Below are 20,345 nucleotides of genomic sequence, written 5' to 3'. Positions count from 1 at the left end.
GGTGAGAAGCTTGGCTGGCATACAGGTTCATCTGTTTACTGTTTACTCAAGGGCATACAGGAGGAGAGAAGAAGAGGAAGAGACCATTTTGCTCTGAGTCACTTCCTTTGCTGACAGACTTGATAGGTTTTACTCTGAGGTGTTGGAGAGAGTGACAAAGTTAATCCATCAGAGACCACAAGGATACAGACGCTGCCAAACCCTGCCTGCTCCACCTCCTGCAATGGAATCCTGCCAAAGCCTTAGGTCTCTATCTTACCAGTGAGGATTGCACAGTGTGAAACAGGCCAGAAAACGTCGTACTGCTTCTAGGGCAAAACTTCTCATCTGACACACATGAAAATCCTGTGGCAGAGCTATAGTACCAGAGGGAAGCAACTAAATAATCTTCTAGGCTGACATCCCAAAACATCCTGCAGTTCTAAGATGATAATTGGGATAATTGTGTATTATGTCTTTGTATGGTGTTGACACACATGGTTGATTTGCCTGGAACTCAACTGAGGCCTTGGTGCTAAATCAAGTTTACACAATTAATCATGCCAACGAGTGCTTAACTGACTATATCTCAAGTTGCGGACAACATGGCTGTCACCTATATCTCGTGTTTCCTATCTTGGAAATATTGGTTGCATGGCAGGAATAAATAATCTTCCAGACCACTGCAGTGCACCAAACACACTCAGACAGTCAAGTCATTCACACCTAGGGGCAATTTAGAGTAGCCAATTAACTATTAGTATGGCTTTAGAAAGTAAGAGGAAACCAGCGAATCCAGGAAACCAGCATGATGTATCATCCCGCCCTTGCTCAGAGGCTCACCCACCTTCTCCTGAGCGAGTTCTCTCTCTGCAGTGTGGCTCCTCTCCAGATCCTGGCGGACACGCTCCATTTCGGCCCGGACACGGCCTAATGCCACCTCCTGTTCCTGGGCAGCACGTTGGCGCTCCTCCTCACGCAGTAGGCCCAACTCAGACAGCTGCTGCTTTCTCTGACTGTGAGCTGCAAGCAGCTCCTCCCTCAGTGTGTGTACCTGGGACTCCAGCTCACTGATGGTCTGGAATCACACATAAAGTTATTATCTTATCAAATAACAATGAGCACCAAATTAAGAATCAAGAAATAGAGGATGATTTGTTGCATTTCATTGGGGTGCATCAGTGCACTTCATTTTGAATTGCACTGGCACAGAGGAAGCACAATTTTACCCAGAGTGTGGGGAATGAAAAGTGCAAAACTGGCGGAGCACTTGTGCTTGGTCTGGCCAAGAAGAGGAAAACAGAAACCACCCCCTCTGATCTCACAGCCTCAAGGGTTCAACATCAAAAGCGGGCATTCCACAAAGGTCAGTGGTTTGATTTAATGAGCGAAATTAGCGCAAATCAAAGGTCAGTTACTCATAGATGGGGGGCGGGCGTGGGATGAGGCACTGCTGCCATTTCTCGTTTCAGAAAGCAGAAAAAACACAGGGACTGACTGCTTTGCCACGTTTACGGCCACGCTTGGGAAAATAAAAGGTGCAGATGACTAAAAAAAAAGGAAGCACAGTGAGCAAAGGAATTAGTCCCCCTATTAGAGAATGGAAGACTCTATTAGAGAATCAAGCAGTGGAAATTGTATGATGAACCGAGCCCCTGAACTTGACCTTGCTTGCGTTGACATCATTTTTGACAGTAGACTTTAAGGTTGCTTAACACTACAGAAATTCTAAGGCACAAAAGTTTATTTTGAGCGAGTTGCCAATTTCAATGCTACATTAATTCTTCAAAATGCTATAAATGAACCCCATCTCAGGTTGTGATCTGCGATGTCTGGGCAGTACTAGCAACACAAGGGGTTGGCACGTCCTTGGCTTCACTCCACTTGTATTTAGGCATTCCAGGGAGGAGAACGGTTACTGCCTGCCGGAAGTGTGTCGGAAAATTGTGAACACATTCAGGAGCGGGGTGGGATCTTTGCCACTTCAAAGGCAGACCATGAAAAAATACATTTAAATTAAGCAAAATAAACATACACAGATGTTGGGGCTGTGCTTGTGTCCCAGGTGACGGCAGCATAAGTGGCAACACTCGCCTACATACTACTACTAGTGGTACAGAGCTATTAGATCTCAGCTCGGAGGAGCCTTTAATCTATAATTCCTTCTTTACCCTGGTATGGGATAGACTGATAGGCTTTTACTGTGCTTCTTTTGATGCTTGGAAATAATATCATCAAACAAATAAAATATAAGGCTGGCTCCAGAAGCTAACACAAGGGTACATGATGGCATGTGAATATTTTATATAATAACTTAGCTAGAAGTACAATTCAAGAAATATGAATATAGCATAGACATGTATGCTACCATGCATGTCACATATGTATGTAAATGGACAGATATGCTCAGAAATACTCTGAAGAGTTCTGGCAGATCAATACTTTTAAAACAAGGACCTAAGTGTTGACCAGCATTTTCAAACTCTTCAGTTGAACTGCTGGTGCATTTTAGACCTTACATACGGTGTCACATCCTGTCAACCCCATGCCATGCTTTGGGTGCACATTTTTAGCCCCGTCTGAGAAGTCAGACTGTGGCTACAAGGCAAGCTTTTCTTTCCAGCTCCTATAAACAGTGTCCTTTTGATTGCTTCAAACGAGGAGGTCTGTCAGATAAAGCCATGATGCACTAAACAGGGTTTGGGCCTTCCTAGTGGTGTCTGTCTCTGTGTTTACAGTTTAATTAAAATGGGGACATTTTTCAACATGGACAGTTGCTACTTAAACAGTGTCTGGTCTATTTGTGCATACATATACTCACACATTCAAAGTATTAGGGGAAGTCAATGCTTTGGTGTGTTATAGTACAGAAAGCCAGCACCTTGTAAAACTGAAGTGTCCTGTAATTACCCCAAGGTGGGGCCTTCGCTCAGAATAGTGCTGTGTGCTCAGAAAAAGAGCATGACACACTTTTAGAAACGTTTGTTTAAATGGTGTGACAGCAGGATGCTACTATGGCTAAAGCAATCAGCAAGCCTCTTTTGCCAGCTCTGCAACATATCATTAACCCTCAGAACTTGATAAACTAAATTTGAAGCCATTTTTTGCACTCTTTTCAGTTTCAGAACTCAGTAACTGTTTATCACTAAGAAATACACTATATGGCCAAAAGTATGTGGACATCTGAACATCACACTCATATGTGAGAAGTAAAAGGCTCAAGCACAAACCTGTTTCAGCATGACAATACTTCTATGCACAGAACAAGGCCCATAAAGCCATGGTTTGCCAAGGTTGGAATGGAAGAACTCCAGTGACCTGCACAGAACTCTGACCTCAACCCCACTGAACACTATTGGGATGAACTGGATCGCTGACTGTGCACCAGTCCCTCTCGCCCAACATCAGTGCCCGACCTCATTAATGATCTTGTTGCTGAATGAGCACAAATCTCCACCTCCATGCTCCAAAATCTAGTGGAAAACCTTCCTAGACGAGTGGAGGTTATTATAACAGCAAAGAAGGGACCAACTACATATTAACACCCATGGTTATGGCATTGGATGTTCATCAAGCACATACAGGTGTGATGGTCAGATGTCCACTTACTGTTGGCCATATAGTTTAACAAGGATCTTTCCAATCGTGCACTGCATGATAAAGTCTCAGTGAGTAATTTGGTTTTAAAAATACATAAATGTTCAAGACCGTGTTCAAACCGCCCTAGTTTCACTTGATATTATGTCTCAGCTTTGATTCACAATAAAGAGAACAAAGGTTTTTTTTGTGTGTGTTTTTTTAACAGCCTGGACCTTATTTCCTTTATTAGCTGTATAGTGCACAAAGACACAGGAGACTTCAGTCGCTCATCCACATGAGAGAAACTGCACAGCAGTATTAACTGATAACAAAGCACCTACTCTACTTCATACGTCCAGTCTGATTCTCATATCCATTCCCAGCACAGCCACCCTCTGGGTAAAGAGACATTCCGGTTCAATATTAGTCTGAGTCACATTTACATGTTTTCAACAAGCAGGTCCGTGCTGCTCAGAAAAAAAAAAATATTTCATGCCTGCTAATGCAGGCTGATGCAAGTGATGTCTGGTCTAGGATTAAACCCCCTTTTCATCATCTGGGAAAGAGGGACAGTGTGTGCTAAGGACCCAGAACTCACTCAGGCTAAACACATACAAAGATCAGAACAAAGCAGACTTGAGAAAGCCAGGGAAGTCAGCAAGACAAGAAATCAGTAATGTTTTCTGTTTTCCAGAGCTGAAAAAAAGGCTCCAAAGACACTGACTGCATGCTTGATTCTCGGTACATTCTTGTACCTGGAATATTATTGTCCAGAAATGAACATGGATGATCAGGATTTCTTCTGAATAGAAAACAAACAATAAATAGTAAACAGAAAGCAAAACATCAAACATAATTACTACAGCTATCAGATCTATTTGGCACATAAACTTGCATCATACTTTTTATCCATTTATTGTTACATGCAATATTGTGGAATGTCCACAAAACAAGTCAGTTCCTGTTATTACTTATGTTGTTTTTTCTCTTGAAAATAGTAATACACAAAAAAGCAGCTTGTCATGTTACAAGACAGAGCGAAATGAAAAATTGCCTGCCCTGAGCACTTTCCTGTGGCAGAAAACGTAAAGGAACAGCTTTACCTCGAGTACAAAATGCTGACACAGGAGACTCTTTCCATAAATATTAAATAAACGTCTCCAAGCTTCACCATATGGAGCATCCACAATACATGTCCCTGTGAATTAGCTGTTACTACAGAAATGATAATGTATTAGAACAAGCACATTAATATAAATTTTTTGCTTTGTCTTGCAGCCAAACTACTGTCAAAGCCGAGCTGTTACAGAAAATGAATCAACACATTTTGAACAATCAGATTCAAGAATTCCACAGCACTGTGGTATAAACTCCCAAGGCCCATTGGTAGGTCCAGATATACGCTCCTCACTACATACAGTTTCTATTACTTTTACTGTAGTTATCAAATCATACATTCGTACTAGTTCCTGATGATCAATAATTCAATAATTAAAGATCAGATTAATAATTCAAATAATAAGCCAGGTCAGGGCTTTGAAGGGTTAATCACGTTTAATATTGAAATCTACGTCTGTTTTGGTAAGTTGCAGGCAACATTAGCAGTGAGACTATAATAAAAATAGTAAAACTGAATCTCACAGAAAAGTCTTTATCTTTAAAAGTACGAATGAATGTATGAATGCAGCTGTAGCATCTTATAATATTCTCCCAAGCTGCCCTTGAATGTGTTGCTTTTTCTTGTATGATGGAAGTGGCAAGAATGACATTAATCCATGGGTCTGGATATAAGCTATTCAAGCTAATGTTGAGCAAACCTACTTAATGAGGTTGTTTTTTCTCGCACATCCGAATAACCATGCCTGATTTCCTCCATCACACTAGCTGTTATGTACTCTGGCTTAATCTCTTATTTGGAAATGAAGTTCTTGAAAATTTGTCAGTGTCATTAATTTGCCAATCATGGCTGCAGAGAGTGGTCCACAGTGCAATACTCCAAGGATCAGATTCTCCCCCATGCTGTTTAAACTCCATGTTATAAGAGTGAGAAAGAATTTCTCAAGGATGAAAAAGTGGGAAAATGAGACACTGGCCAAATAAAAGCAATGAAAATGATTCTGACTGCAGCTGAAACACAGGAAATATAGTAATGGAACCGACTGATGGAACAAAACATCTGTTGTTCATACATCCAAGGAAGGTGCAGATGCCTAGAGCAAATGTACTGGAGAAGTCTACAATTTTCATCTCCAGAGGCCAAAAAGTATTAAAAAAAAGAACCTTTAAAAAACAGGATACAAAGTTACATATCAGGCAAATGATAAAGTGTGATTCAAATATTTCCTCTTCATTAAATATTCATTATAAAGCACACAGATTGTGCAGTGTGCTATAACATGCATGTAAAGGAAACACTTCCAGTCTCTGGAGCCAGTTGTGTATTAGCACATAGTATTTGCTGCAGGCAACACTATTTATTGGGAACTGTCCTGGATGGGCTGCCAACTGACTCTCGGCCTCGCCCCTTTCATCTTCAAAAAGACTGAGGAAACTAGGAGCCTGGAGGGTGCCAAAGCAGAAATTCCAGGTTGAGAGGAAACTGAATACTCCAGCTTCAGCCCAAGGACAAGGATATAAGCTCATTCCCTCAGCGATCTAAACAAAGACTCCAAACCAAGACATGGATCAATAAAACCTTCAGCACAGTATTAGCATGGCACTGTTTTTACGTTCGCTTGTTTTGATGGCTGTGTGTTGTTGTAGGTTGTGAATTTTCTTTGAAACAGCACTAAGATTGCAGTAGCATTGAGATCTAGGCCAGGTACCGGTGCTGGACACTGGCAAGCCCACGCATAAACTCAAAAACAAAGCTCTGCTCCTGAATAATTTATTCTTCTGAACTTCCTTTTACATCCAAACAGTGCTGACCACATCAAGAGATGAGTCTAACTGACTCATCTTCAGTGTAGGTGAAGGATGTGTGCTCACTTTGTCAGCTTTCCAATTTGAAAGATTCCAGGAAGAAAGCTGGGTCTAGACTCAGTCGCTTTTGTTGCAGCTGTGAAAAAGGGATTTTTTTTATGTTATCGCTGTTGAGTCAATATTTTCAATCTAAAAGTCGATCATCTTCATACTGAGATTCATACTGTAATCAGCCAGACACCACGAGTTCCAATTTAACATCTCATCTCAATAAAACAGCCAGTGGAAGGCTTCGTCAGCACCATCTTCTCTCTTCTTTCCTGGATTCCATCTCTCAGATGCTCTTAGAGAAAATATGCCTTCTTGGGAAGAGAAAAGTAGTCACGAAGGCCATCTTATCTCACTCAGACAGCTTTGAGGCAGCCAGTTTCCTGTCAGCAGTAGCTGAAAAATGTATCTTCATCTAGCAGCTAGAGTAAGCTTGATGGACACCAGTTGAAATGCAACAGGACACAGAGAAAAGTTTTCAAACCCACCAGCATCACTTTCATGTCAAATTTTGTTCTGCTATGATAAAAGAAGAAAAACTCTGGCACTTAGATACTCAGAAGATTGAAATTTTTGTGCTCGGGTTTGCCGTTATCTATTAGGACTCTCAAAAATTGAAAAGACACTTCTATCAGAAAATGTAAATCTGTCAGTTTAAAGAGGCTTGTTGATGGTGAGGTAGTCACGCCATAAGGAGGAAAACGAAACTCTGCTGCCTCTCTGCACCCAGCTTGGATCGTGGAGAACTATAAAGGGAAAGGGTGTTGAGGTTCGCTGAACTTCTCACCTAAATAACATCATCACATGGAAGGACATGTTCAGCCAAACCGCAAAGCCTAGTCCCCCGAGCTCCAACAAATTGCTCAGCGCATTCTGCAAGCTGGAAGCGATGGAGGCTCTGAGCCACCAGCAGCTTCTCGCAATAGCAGACAATTTCCTTCCCCTGGATTCACATCCTGTGTGGCCTGTCCACACCACCACACTCAGTAATGACATGACTGATAAGGTGCTGGATAAATGGCTTTGTGCTATGTGTGGAAACACGGAAAAGGATAAAAAAGCCATTTGTTTTGATGAAAAAGCAAAAGCTGTTACTGCATACATGTTTTAGCTTTATATTTAAAGATGAAGCACTAATACAGTAATGTTTGTTAGCTACAAAGAGATGCTGCATAGACATAAGATATAAAAATGTATTTTAAATACATTAGTGCATTATATTAGACACACTTTAGTTTTATCTGATCGCAGCAAAAAAGTTCCCTTCTCTTTTAAAACAAGAGCAGAACAGTACATACAATTAATATGACATTCACTGTATAAAATCTGGTTTAACATGGCTTAGTCTTTGACCGAAATGGCATTGAAATGTGCGATGTTTCCCAAGCTTTTCTCATCCAGTCTGCTGAACTCTGTACAGAAGCTGCTCTGCTGGACATCTCTCCTGTTAGGAGCTAATAAACGTGCTTTAGCCATGCTGACAATTTATATTTCATCTCAGGGTCTGAAGAATCGAATACATCCCCAGCTGGGGGCTCGGCTGTCAAATGGTTTCCCACAGAGGCTCCGCGATAGCCAGGCTGGAGAGGAGAACGGGCTTTGGTGGAGTAACCATGAGAAACCCGCTGATAAACAAAATAGAGGTTTCTAACAGTCTTTCCAAGACTGTCATTAATATATGCTAAATGGTTCTGGGAGATATAATGAGAATATAAGCCTCTCCTTATGTGGAGATGATGGCTACCTGCAGCGCAGGGCGAGAAACAGCAAATGCGCCCAGCCAGTGCACAGTGGTTTGCGAAGCACCAGCTCATGCCAACCCAGCTCAAATAGATGAAATAAAAGAATGAAAAATACAACCCAGGGTGGAAAACAAAAGGCCTGAGCTATATTGCGCCAAAAGATTTACCATCTTTTTATGGCAACCTGTGGTTTCAGATCCTGGGGGATTTAATTCTTCTTTTAATTCTTCCGCTCAAAACACTGTATACGCTGCGTAACATGTAGACTCTGTATGGTATTTCTTTTCTGCACAATTTCATTGCAAACAGTTCTATAAACAGTTTGTGGTGCTGAAGTTTTTGTGATAAAGCGTCATGCTAAATTTCAAAATGTATTTTTAAAAATCTCCTTCAGACACTTAACTTTTCAGTCAAAATATGTATAAGATTTTTAATAGGTAAAACGAATACTTAGTTAGCAAAGCAGAAAAAAGCTAGCGAAAGCAAGCGGGAAAATGGCAGGGTTAATAGCAAACCAAATATGGAAAACATGGTGATATGGAAAAGAAGAGACCACATACCTGTCCATCCCGCTTTCTCCATTCCTGGGTCTGTGCTTGGTGCTGGGCCATGGCGGACCGCGCCTGCTTCTCCAGACTAGCAATCTCCCGCTGATGATCCTGGACCAGGCTGTCCTTCTCAGTATTGTGTTGCTGGAGTAGGTGTGTCCTCTCCTGCTCATGCTGCAGTTTCAGCTCCATAATCTGATTGGACAACAAGGAACGAGACTTCATCAGCAGTACATCCCTGTCGTCATGACAACTTGCGCATCTCTCACCAAAAGGGGGGAGAAAAAATTTAGTGTTAGCTTCGCTATGTAACGAACTGGGGACTATTTTTGCATCACTGTTACCTCATAGGTCCTGCTATCTCCACCCTCTTTTGTTGCTGCTGCTTATAAAAAGTCAACTTGTCGAGAAGAGTTTGAGAAGCCATATGCCAAGTGACCGAGCCCCATGCAACCAATGCCAGAGGTTGGAACAATCAGCTTAGGGGACGTCTACAATCGTTATAAGCTACATGCATCAAACATATGCCCCTATGGGAAAACAACTATTTAAAAATATTTTGACAGCCAACTAATTTGTAACTAGCAGTATTCTTGTTGAAATCCATTACATCGGTATGTTCCCACGATAGTGTCCACTTACCCCTGGTTGTCCGGCTACAGCTTTGAAGTTTCACTGTGTCAAAAGCTGATTAAAATCAAACAAATATTTGGTTCAGAAAAACTCATGGCGAGGAAAAGTGTCCAAATCCTCAAAGTGTGAGATTGCCTATAGTGTTGAAAAAAAAAAACACAAAAGTGCACGGCTGCATTATCTCGCTGTTTTCCACCTGCTGTGCGGTGAGTCGGCGCTGGGTGTTGAGAAGCCGCCGATGTAGATTCCCAGGCTCCAATCCTACTCCCCTCATCAAATTGAGGGTGGGGGTTTGGCGGGGCGGCAGAGGGAGTATTGGGGCTGGATGATGACCTTGGCCGGTCCTGCCCTGTCTCCCCGCCGGCACAGGAAGGACCCAGTCCCCCCAGCTTTGATGCTAATCCCCAGCACATTGTGCATCCCGGCACCCTACCTGGCCGGCTCACTAGCTGGAGACTGCGGCGCTGCTATTGAGAGCAGGTGATGAATGGGGCTGCCGCAAAGAGCCAGAGTTTCCCCCCAGCAAGACGGAGAGAAGGCCACAAAGAACTCACTCAATGCAGCCCCATGGCATCAGCTTTTCAATTTCAGCAACAGAAAAAAAAACTTTCGCTTTTGTCAGTTTCTAGATTATATTATTCTATGTTAGAAGGCAATGGATAAACACACACACTTCACACAACCTTAGTGCCAGAAGCTTGGGCAAATGAACGAGGAAAGGCCGGAGGATGGAACACCAGGTCAGATACTTGTTTTCTTCTTTCTTGGCAATAATACCGTGCATGGCATCTCTTATTTCATGAGGTAGGTATATCAGATATACATATCAAGTAGCAAACTTGAAATCTCCTCCACATGGTCTTCTGTTGTGTGGTCCAAATTCGATGACAGAGTATCGATAACTATCGATGACATCCCAGCTGTGCAAGGAAGCTTTCTTGCGACAAATCGAAATCGTTTTGACATGAAAATGGAGAGCCGTCATGAAGTATGTTAACCAAAGGAAGGAGAGAAAGCACACAACAGAAATAGACGGGTCGGGAAAAACACAGACGCCTTATTGTAAACGTCACAGCGAGGAGTCCACCAAGTGCCAAGCTCTTAAAGCCGCTGCACTGAATGGCTGTTGTCAGTGGGATAGACATGATTAGCACTGAGGTAATGTGGCAGCGGCCCAGCCAAGGAGACTCCCTGGGGAAGATCATGGACTGGGAGAAGAGAAGAGTCTGGCTGCTCTCAGTAGGGGTTTGGCATGCAGAAGAAGGAAATTTGGGGCCATGGCGGCAGATCTATTCTGTTCTACAAAATGCAAAAATGTGTGTGAAAGAGAATGTGTGCTAAGTTTCCCTGCTCGTGTGCTAATGAGCCTTTCAGATGAAGTATATATTTGTGCCATGGCTTAAGATCTAAAGAGTAAATAACTAAAGATTGGATTAGTTACTGAGAGTTATGACAGAATGGAAACTCTGTTTCATCCTCTCGGGGTCTGGCTGTGATGTTGCAGCAGGGTGGAGGTCATGAAGGAATGACACTTCTATACAGCTCCTCTCTTTTAAAGTCTCATTGAGGCATGCCACAGGGAAGTCTGGGAATGTCCCTTTGTACCCACGTGAATGGCTCAACCTGACCTTAAGGCTCATAACAGCATAGCTAAACACTTCAGCTTCACCCACCTATCATTTAAGGTAGAAATGATCCGCTGAAGATTTTCAGTGATGACTAAGAATGCATCTCTAGGGAGCTCTGTCACCTCACTGACATGTTGGCTTTAAAAGGTCCAGGAGATTAATTCCATTAAAGAATTGCTAATGTTTTATAACAAAAAAAAAAAGGTATCCATGATGAACTTTTTGAAGTTTTTGATATTAATATAATACATTATAAATAAATGAAAACAACATTATTGGTCTGTCTTAAAGGACAACAATCTGCTGCCTATATTGCCACATTTTGGAAGAAAATATAATGCAAAAAAAGTGAATCTAAACACATTTTACTTGCTAAATTAAACAGTGAGTCAAAAACGTACTGCAAAGCCTGTGACAGTCTGCTTCAAATTAATGCATTTTAGGAGTTGTTTTTGTGCTCAAGTTTTTTCCACCTAAGGAAATGCTAGAAAACATCTAACATTACATTATTACATATCCAGCTTTAGTTTTCAAAGACTTTCTCATGCTAAATAAAAAGGTGAGTCAAATAAAAGTGATACAGAGCGTGTGACAGGATGCTTCAAATTAACGAGTTATAGGAGCTGTTTCTGTTCTTACTTTTTTTTCCACCTAAGGAAATGCTAGAAAACATCTAATATTACATCATTACAGATCTGCCATAGCTTTGGTTTTCAAAGACATTCTCACTACTTCAAACATATGCAGAAAAAAAAGATGAGACAACTCCACTCAGATTGCACTGCCTGAGTGATTACTGAAGAACTTGCTACCTTCACAACCTCATCTCCCACACAGGTAAAATTCATTACAAAGACCATTTTGTTTTCTATTAGCATATGATGGATGCTAAGCATCTCCACTCAAAACGATTTCAAATAACTGACACGATAATTTGTGAGTCAATTACTCTTGAGGAAATGGCAAAGTGGATGGTGTATTAAAAAGCTGTAGAGAAACACGTCTTTTCATTCCTTTTTTTTTTTTTTTTTTTTTTTTTACAAGGCTTTTCAATATTTATCACGTTTTCAAAACAAAAATTGCCACATGCTCTTAGAGTTTAGATATTTAGTGAGGGATAAAGCTGTTATTAGCTACGTATGTAAATCTAAAACCTTTCATACAAGGTATGATTTCATCTAAATGTTTTCAAATTTTAGTAAAATCATGAGAAAAAAAGAAAAAAATGAGGCTGGTGCATCTGCATCAGCTACTCTTATATAATTATATAATTCTGACATAAGGACATGATAAGCATCATCCAAACACCAAGTCAGAGAGAGACTGAGACACCTGCTACATACATTATTTGTTTTGTTACTAGATAGGTGCATATAGTTTATGCATAATTTTGCATAAAAACAAACTAATTCCCCACTACTGCAAGCTCCAAGGCATTTTCTAGGTGTAAATGTGACAAGTCGTTCTTGAAAATACAGTAATTTATGATCATATCTTCTCTGTAGAGGCTATTCTGATTTTCCTAAGTAATGTTTAGATGCGATTTCAGATGCACAGATAAATGGGTAATGAAATGCTGGATGAATTATCCAGCGATGAATCTCCTTCTGTTCCACTCTGCTTTCATGGTGTGACATTAAATTACATATTGAAGGCTGCATATGCCTTACAAAACATACTAATGATAATGCAAGCATTTCAGAAGATTAATTGAGTTGTTTTATTTTAAAAGGGCATTTTATCATCAGATGCAAGAAGGTTTATTGGAAAGAAAATTCGACCTAATTTCAGGAGAAGTATATGCTAAGGAAACATAAAATCATATGCAGAAATTACATCAGAATTCCTGACAGGCTTCTACCATTAATAAGGGCAATTCTGACTAACATGAACTGTAGCCAGCATTTTACTGGATTAATGGAGTTTTAAATTTCTAGTTAAAAATCAGCACCCACACAGATAAAGTGTGCTTTGCATCAGAGTCATAATATGGCATCTTCCCCACTGGCAAAATGGCATGCAGCACTGTTACTCCTCATACCGGGTAACAAATTAATGGGTGTCGTTCTAAGAGAGTGATCTATAAATGCCTGTGTTTTCAGGATGCAAGATGAGTACAATGCGTTTTACCTTCTTTTCTGAATCCAAGGTATAAACTGGAGGTATTGAAAAATTAAGGCCTCTAAAAAAGGTTACAGGAAATCATCTAACTCCTACCCATTCTGTCCCAATACTAACCTGCTGCTCATATTTCTGTTGGAGCTCCTCTAGTTGGTGGCCAAACTCCTTTGTTTGCTTCTCTCTCAGTGACTTAGAACGGGACAGATCAGCTTCTACCTTTTCCATCTGGAAGCAAGAAAAAGAACAGGCAAATGGTGGACATGACAATACTGATCTAACAGGATAGTGTGACATGTCAGCTGTAATCATCGAGACCAAAGGTGACATCAACAAGTTGTTTGACTTTTTTAAAAAACTATTTCAGATGATTCTGTAACTGTATGGAGTGAATAAAAATTTTACTGACGTTCACAGTTCACTGATCTCACCTCCTCACATTGCAGCAGTGAAACGTGAGCCTACAGGAGGTCACGGACAACCAAAAATCCTAAAAATACTCAAGGGCTTTGGCTTCAAAATCACTGAAAGCTTGAGCTGTAAATCTAGTCAGCTCTGTTTGAAAGCATCTATTTTGCATTTAGGGCTTGACCGAATTTCTTAGACGTTCACCTTGTAGCTATAAAAACCAAAGCCAAAATTTCAACTGAGTTGATAATTTATGTCTTGCATTTGTCTTTTAGATATCTTAAGATGATTTATGACAATTTTGAAAGCCTTGTTGGAAGCAAAGTTGGACATATACTGACCTCTGTCTCACACCACCTGCCACTAAACTTTGAGACGTCCAACCCGCAACTCTTCCGTCTCCGACTTTATGGTTGCTGTTTAATTGACTAGATATTTGGTTTTGCACAGAACACATGCAAGACAGATGCTTTTTACTGAGACCCTGATTGCTACAAAACACAGAATGTGTTTACAATTCCCCAGCACATCATCAGAGTTGCTTTGTCCAAACCTTGGAAAACAATTCAATTTAGAGCTGTTTCGTAATGTATACGTCTGATATAAAATACAGCCTGTTGTGACAGTTAGAGGAGCCCCAAGCACTATCACACTAGGGACATGGAGGCAGCTGCGGCAGGAGGAGGTTGAAAAGGGACGCCTCAGCAGGCCCGCTGCACTCTGTCACAACATCTGGGAGCAGGATGTGAGTAGTGGCAGCGGTGACAAGGCCTGCAGACTGTCATGGCCTAATTAAATGCTCGATCAAACACTTGCATGCACCATCGTTTTTTTGGCAGCAGCTTCAATACATTTAACTTCATAAATCACAAACCTACTATTATGCACTACTAGTCAAAATTTTGAACACACTAGATTGAATATATTTTCATATATTACACCATTGTATATTTTACAGTTTAAGGGGTCCCTGGGTGCAAAACATTTGAAAACTAACCTAAGAAACACCTGGTTGTTAGTGATTTTCAATGTTCTCTGTGTATTTTGCTATCTCATATACTGTATATGTATTTTGTGGCCCAGCCTATCAAAAAGGTTTGGCATGAACCAGATACTGTTAGCAACACTAGATAAAACCCACATCATAATCCTTTTTCCTCTTATAGAATAGCATCAGTATAATAACACACAGTCTCCTCAGCCAGCATAACAAAAGAAGAATGCAACATTTTGGTGATGTCAGTGGGCCGCAGGCAGTTATTACAAGCAAAGGATATGCAACCAAATAGTAATTGTTATTTACTTTAAGACTAGCTGTTCCAATACTTTTGCTCACCTAAAAATTGGGTGGTCTGTCACCAAAGGTGCCATGTTCTAAGTTGTTTAACACATCTAGATGTAAATATCAAGAAATGAAAGCTAAAATTCTGATCTATCCTCTCATATTCATCTTATGATCTCAAACCCAAATGTCTTCAGTGTATACAAAATAACTGGCCTTGCTGTTCCAATACTTTCAGAAGGGACTGTGTGAACTCTCAAGATCTCACGCTCTTTCCCCTTATTGGCTGCCTGACACCATTTGCTCGAACCTCTTTTATGCCTGAGGTTGGGGCATGATGATGTTCGATGTATCTGAGCTGCTGTATGACGTATGTGCACAGATTACACACAAATTCTGACCCAACAGCCCTGACATAGTGCTGACTGACTGTGAATTACTACTAGAGGACTGTAAAGGGAAATCATAGTAGCTCCTAAACACTGTAGGTCTAAAATAAAATTGTTTCCCTAAATAAGTTTTCATTTAGAACTTAGGAGAAGCAGTTTAGAGCTTGATCTACTTGGGAACTTTAGGGGGGAGGGGGGTTGGGAAAATACGGTTAAGAACATACCAGGAATACGGTTAAGAACATATAATTTAAAACAGTTTTGATTTGTTTAACACATTTCTTGGTCACTGTGTAATAGTGTGTGTGTTATCATGTTATTGTCATCATTATTATTCTGAAATAACACAGAATAGTGAAAATGAAGAAAACCCTTTAGACTATTAGTGTGCAATGCATATAAAAAGTCTGCACACCCCTGTTAAAACTGCAGGTTTTTGTCAAGTGAAAGAATGAAACAGATAAATCATGTCAGATCTTTTCTTACCTACATGTGCAATTGCAAAGTATACAAGTGAAAAAAAAATTGGAAACTTTTATAGGGAAAAAAGAAGAAGAAGTAAAAAAAAAAAAAAAAACTTACAATAACCTATTTGTATAAGTGTGCACAACCCTAAACTAATACTTTATTGAAGCACCTTTTGATTTTATTACACCACTCAGTCTTTTTGTGTAAGAATCAGCGTGGCACGTATCAACATATTTTCCCACTCTTTCTTGCAAAAACATTCTAGATACGTCAAATTGTGAGCGCATCTCCTGTGCACAGCCCGCTTCAGGTCTCAGTTCTGGTTAGGTCATTCAAAACATTGATCTTCTTTTGGTTAAGCCATTCCTTTGTTGATTTGGATGTATGCTTTGGGTCATTGTTGTACTGAAAGGTGAAATTCCTTTCATCTTCAGCTTATTAGCAGACACCTGACTGTTTTGCACTAAAATCGTCTGATATTTGTAGCTATACATGATTCCCTCCACCTTGATAAAAGCCCCAGTTCTGGCTGAAGAAAAGCAGCCCTAAAGCATGATGCTGCCACCACCATGTTTCACAATGGGTGTGGAGGTGTTTTGTTGATGTGTTTTTTTTACCTTTTGGAGTTCATCAGACCGTAACACATTTTGCCACATGGTTTGGGGTGGTTTAGTTGGGATTGCCCAGACATGTGAAGAATACGAGAGATTGTTGTCACATGCAGAGAGGAATCAGTACTTGTCAGATATTCCTGCAGCTCCTTTAACGTCGCCGAAGGTCTCTTGGCAGCCTCCCTGGTAATTATTTTTTGTCTTGTTGTTTTATAAATTTTGGAGGGACATCCTGTTCTTCGTGATGTCACTGTGGTGCTCCATTTTCTCCACTTGTCGATGATGGCCTTCACAGTGTTCCATGGTACATCTAATGTTCAGGAATTTTTTTTGTACCCTTCTTCTGATTGAATCCTTTCGACAGTGACACTTTGCAACCAGGTTATTGTAACTTTTTAAATTTTTTCCTATTTTTCCCTAAAATGATTCTGATTGTTTTTCACTTAATTTTTATTCACTGTAATTTCACATCCAGGGTGGGAAAAGTTCTGACATGATTTATCTTGGTTTAATTTATATTTATTTTTTATATCCACTGTGTATGTATTTATTAGGAGAAGGTAAAGGAAATCACACCACTAAAGAATAGTGTCAATTTACTGTATAATGAAAACATATGAACAGGATCCAACAAAATTATAGGAAAAAAAAGTAGAACTACAATTCCAGTTGTTGCTTTGTTACAAAAGATGAAAATATTTTAATTTTTAGTATTTGTAGATTGAATGACGGTCTCACAATTACAAATTTGCAGGAATCCAAATGACTCATGTCTGAACAATTAAGGATAAGGTAAGTGGTGGGGTTAGCAGCTAGTTTTCCGTGTATAATAGGCTGTTGAAAGTTTCCAAAAAAAATTTCAGCAGACTGGGTTTGAATGCCTAATTCCTTACCCAAAATATCTCCAATTTCTTCAGCTACCTGGCTAAGTAAGCTGGCTCATATTAGCAGGCAAGCTATATGACAATGACTACTTAACAAGGAAAACTTCAGTGGCAAACTTTGAATGAGTGTTGGGCAATATACATTTAATTTTTGTAACTTTTCTTGCACAACTTAATGCGAATACAAAGATCACCACAACTATTTAACACATACAACCAACACATTTACAACTGTATAGGCCTCTGTCTGTGAGAACACTGTGCCATTATGATGGAGCATTATTAATGTGTGAGCTCACCTGCTGCTTCATGTCAGCATAGGCTTTTTCAGAGCTGAGCTCCACCTGCTTCTTAAAGCTCTCCAAAGCGCTCTCTGCCTGCTGGGCCTGCTGTCTCTGGGACTCTCTTAGGCGGTTCATGTGATCCTCTTTTTCCCTGGAATGAATGCATACACAGACACAAACAGACACTCAGTGAATATACAAGTGATCCACAATACTGTCAGAAAACACTGCAATACACAAGGTTTAGTATCAAAGTATTCCCTCTATTATAGTGTAGCGCACACACACACACACACAAACACAATACAAACGATTCCACATCCTGTCAGAAAAAGCAGTGCCAGATCTAAATACACAAGCGTTTACTCCGAGGACTGGGAGTGTGTCCAGTAATCTTCCATACAATGTGGAAAAAACAAACAGCCAAAAACGGGAGTACAAAGATGCATTGTGCATTGCCTAAATTTCATCACCTGATGGGTGCCGATTTACATTGAGAACAGAGAACTTCAGTGATCATCGAGGCGCTTGGAACCAGAGGAGCGGTTGAACCAAAGCTAACAAAAACAGTTTCGACACCACATCCTGACAATAATGCTGAGAGACAGCAGGCAAAAAGAGCTGTCAGAGTCAAGACAATGCTCAGCCCAGGATGAGACTGACAGCTGCAAAGCGCCTGTCAAGCTCTTCTCAGAGCAGGGGTGTGTACTGTGCCTTACATAAGTATTTGCCCCCTTGAACTTTCCTGCATCTTGTCACGTTATGAGCAGAAATGGATTCAATTAGGATGTCATGAATTTTCATAATATAGCCCATAATATTGAAGTGACTCATGGTTGCTTCTCTGACTAATGCCCTCCTTACCCTGTCACTGGCTTTAGGCCTCCTCTAGGCAGAGTCGAGGTTGTGCCATATTCTTTCCATTTGTAAATAGTGGATTTAATGGAGTACCACAGGATGTTCAAAGTTTGGGATATTTCTTATAACCAAACCCTGATTGATACTTTTCCAGAACTGTGTCCCGGACTTGTTTTGTTAGCTCCTTGGTCATCATGATGCTGTCTGTTTGGCATGTTCTTTAACAAACTCTGGTGTATTTATATTAAGATGACACAAACGACACTCTAGACTCCATTCAAATAATTGTGTGACTTCTGATGGCGAGCAGAACAAATTTTCACAGCAATGGGGGTAAATACTTATGCAATCAATGTGTTTACTTAGTTTTTTGGTAAATAGTTTTGTAAAGTACCCCCTCCCCAGTTCAATATTATGAGGTATTTAGATTTGTGTCATATATACAAGTCCCTTTCAGGTTTTAACACTACAAAATGGGGAAAAGTTCGAAGGGGGGGGGGGGGGGGGGGGGGGTGTAAATACTTATGCAAGGCACTGTATCATCAGTGCAACAGCGAAGGCTCATTGCTCCCTTTCTAGCAAGTAAGCATAATTACGGTGGTAATTGCTTTTAAGTGACAGGAAGAATTGCTGGAGTCTCTGAAACCAAACATTAGCATGTGATGAAACACGGTGAACTCCACATCCTGTAGAGTCAATAACAAGAATGCTGAGGCACAACATAATACGACATTTGGTACAATCCTATTAGGTCGTTTGAGGTTACAGTGGAATGTGTTGGAATTAAAAAGAAAAAAAACTTAATTTTGCCTATTTTTTTATTTTTAAAGAAACCACTGTACACGAAGAGGTTCAAAGAACATTTAATATAGTTCTCATTCCACAGTAACAATTCATAAAAAGCTTGTGGTTGCGTAGTCAGTCAAAACTATTCCAACAACCAATTCGGGACATAAAACCCTTTAAAAAGGACAAAAAGTCTTCCACAGAAGATTTTCCAAAGTAAAGAAGGAAACAAGTGTTTCACATCAAGCACTGTCGAGCTAAATGACAAACAACCACCTACTGCATGTCTAATGTGGGAGCTGCCCTGCTTTAGTAACTGTCTTTTTTTTTTTTTTTTTTTTTTTATTATTACGCATACCCATAACGCCAGACATAATAATAACAGGAAACAATGTCAACAAAGAGGGAGAAAATGCACACCAAAGCTGCCTCCTTCTTTTCCCCCAGTGTAATTTTGGTCCCTCTCATGTTTGACATCAAACGGTCCAGAAATGGTCTTTTTTCCCCTGCAATGTTGTGTATTCGGTAAGTCTGTAATTATTAATCTGCCTTGCAACATGAATACCTACAGGGCAGACACAGACACAAAAGGACCTTCTCTGGATCTCTGATGTGGAGCAGGCTGCTTTGGAGAAACAGAGATTAAAGTGAAGCAAAGATGGGAAAAAAAAGGACAAAGCCACAAAAATAGCTCCCTGAGACTTTCAGAGTGAGGACAGGCGAGGTGGCCTACTGAGAAGGAAAATAAGGATACGACTCTGGACTTATTATATGCATCCTCAAATACAACAAGGTGATAATCTCTGGTCTAGATAAATACATGTTAACCCAAATTATGGACTATAATCAGACTAAAGAGTTATTTATATCATAATCTTACACTATAATCCACAATATGTGACAAACTTTCTGTTGTCTCTTCATCATACATGCATTATAAAGATACTTTTTGCGTTCACCACTTGCACTGTGTGTGTTTTTTTCAGTATGTGATGTGAAGTGAGGAGCAGACAGTCTGTCACCATCCATCACAGTGAGAGAGCGAGATGAGAGGGCAGAGCAAGGGATGGTGGTGAACGAATAAAGAAACAGAGGGCGGGAAAGGGGAATGCCAGCTCGGCCTCGGCTCTTGGATGGGGTTTTTTTGGTCGGAGAAGTGGCAGGAGAGGAGGCTCAAA

At 40.3% G+C, this 20,345-nt stretch overlaps 1 protein-coding gene across 7 annotated transcripts in view; it reads right to left on the bottom strand.

Moving 5' to 3' along the window:
* Nucleotides 1-20,345, bottom strand: part of cep112 (centrosomal protein 112) — a 137,899-nt gene that overhangs the window by 44,326 nt on the left and 73,228 nt on the right. For 6 of the 7 annotated variants that reach the window (XM_026916234.3, XM_053239044.1, XM_053239045.1 and 3 more), the window contains 4 exons: nt 17,539-17,674; nt 13,318-13,425; nt 8,831-9,013; nt 827-1,057 (listed from right to left, as the gene is read on the bottom strand). In XM_026916234.3, the coding sequence (XP_026772035.1) occupies nt 827-1,057; nt 8,831-9,013; nt 13,318-13,425; nt 17,539-17,674 (658 nt within the window). The remainder of the gene's footprint in view (nt 1-826; nt 1,058-8,830; nt 9,014-13,317; nt 13,426-17,538; nt 17,675-20,345) is intronic. The other variant, XM_053239046.1, reaches the window with a different exon arrangement.

Source organism: Pangasianodon hypophthalmus, chromosome 13 (genome assembly GCF_027358585.1).
Source record: "Pangasianodon hypophthalmus isolate fPanHyp1 chromosome 13, fPanHyp1.pri, whole genome shotgun sequence".
In the NCBI taxonomy this organism is placed as follows: Eukaryota; Metazoa; Chordata; class Actinopteri; order Siluriformes; family Pangasiidae; genus Pangasianodon; species Pangasianodon hypophthalmus.
The sequence above is the reverse complement of the archived record's forward strand: the minus strand, read 5'-3'. Positions and strand labels throughout refer to the sequence as shown.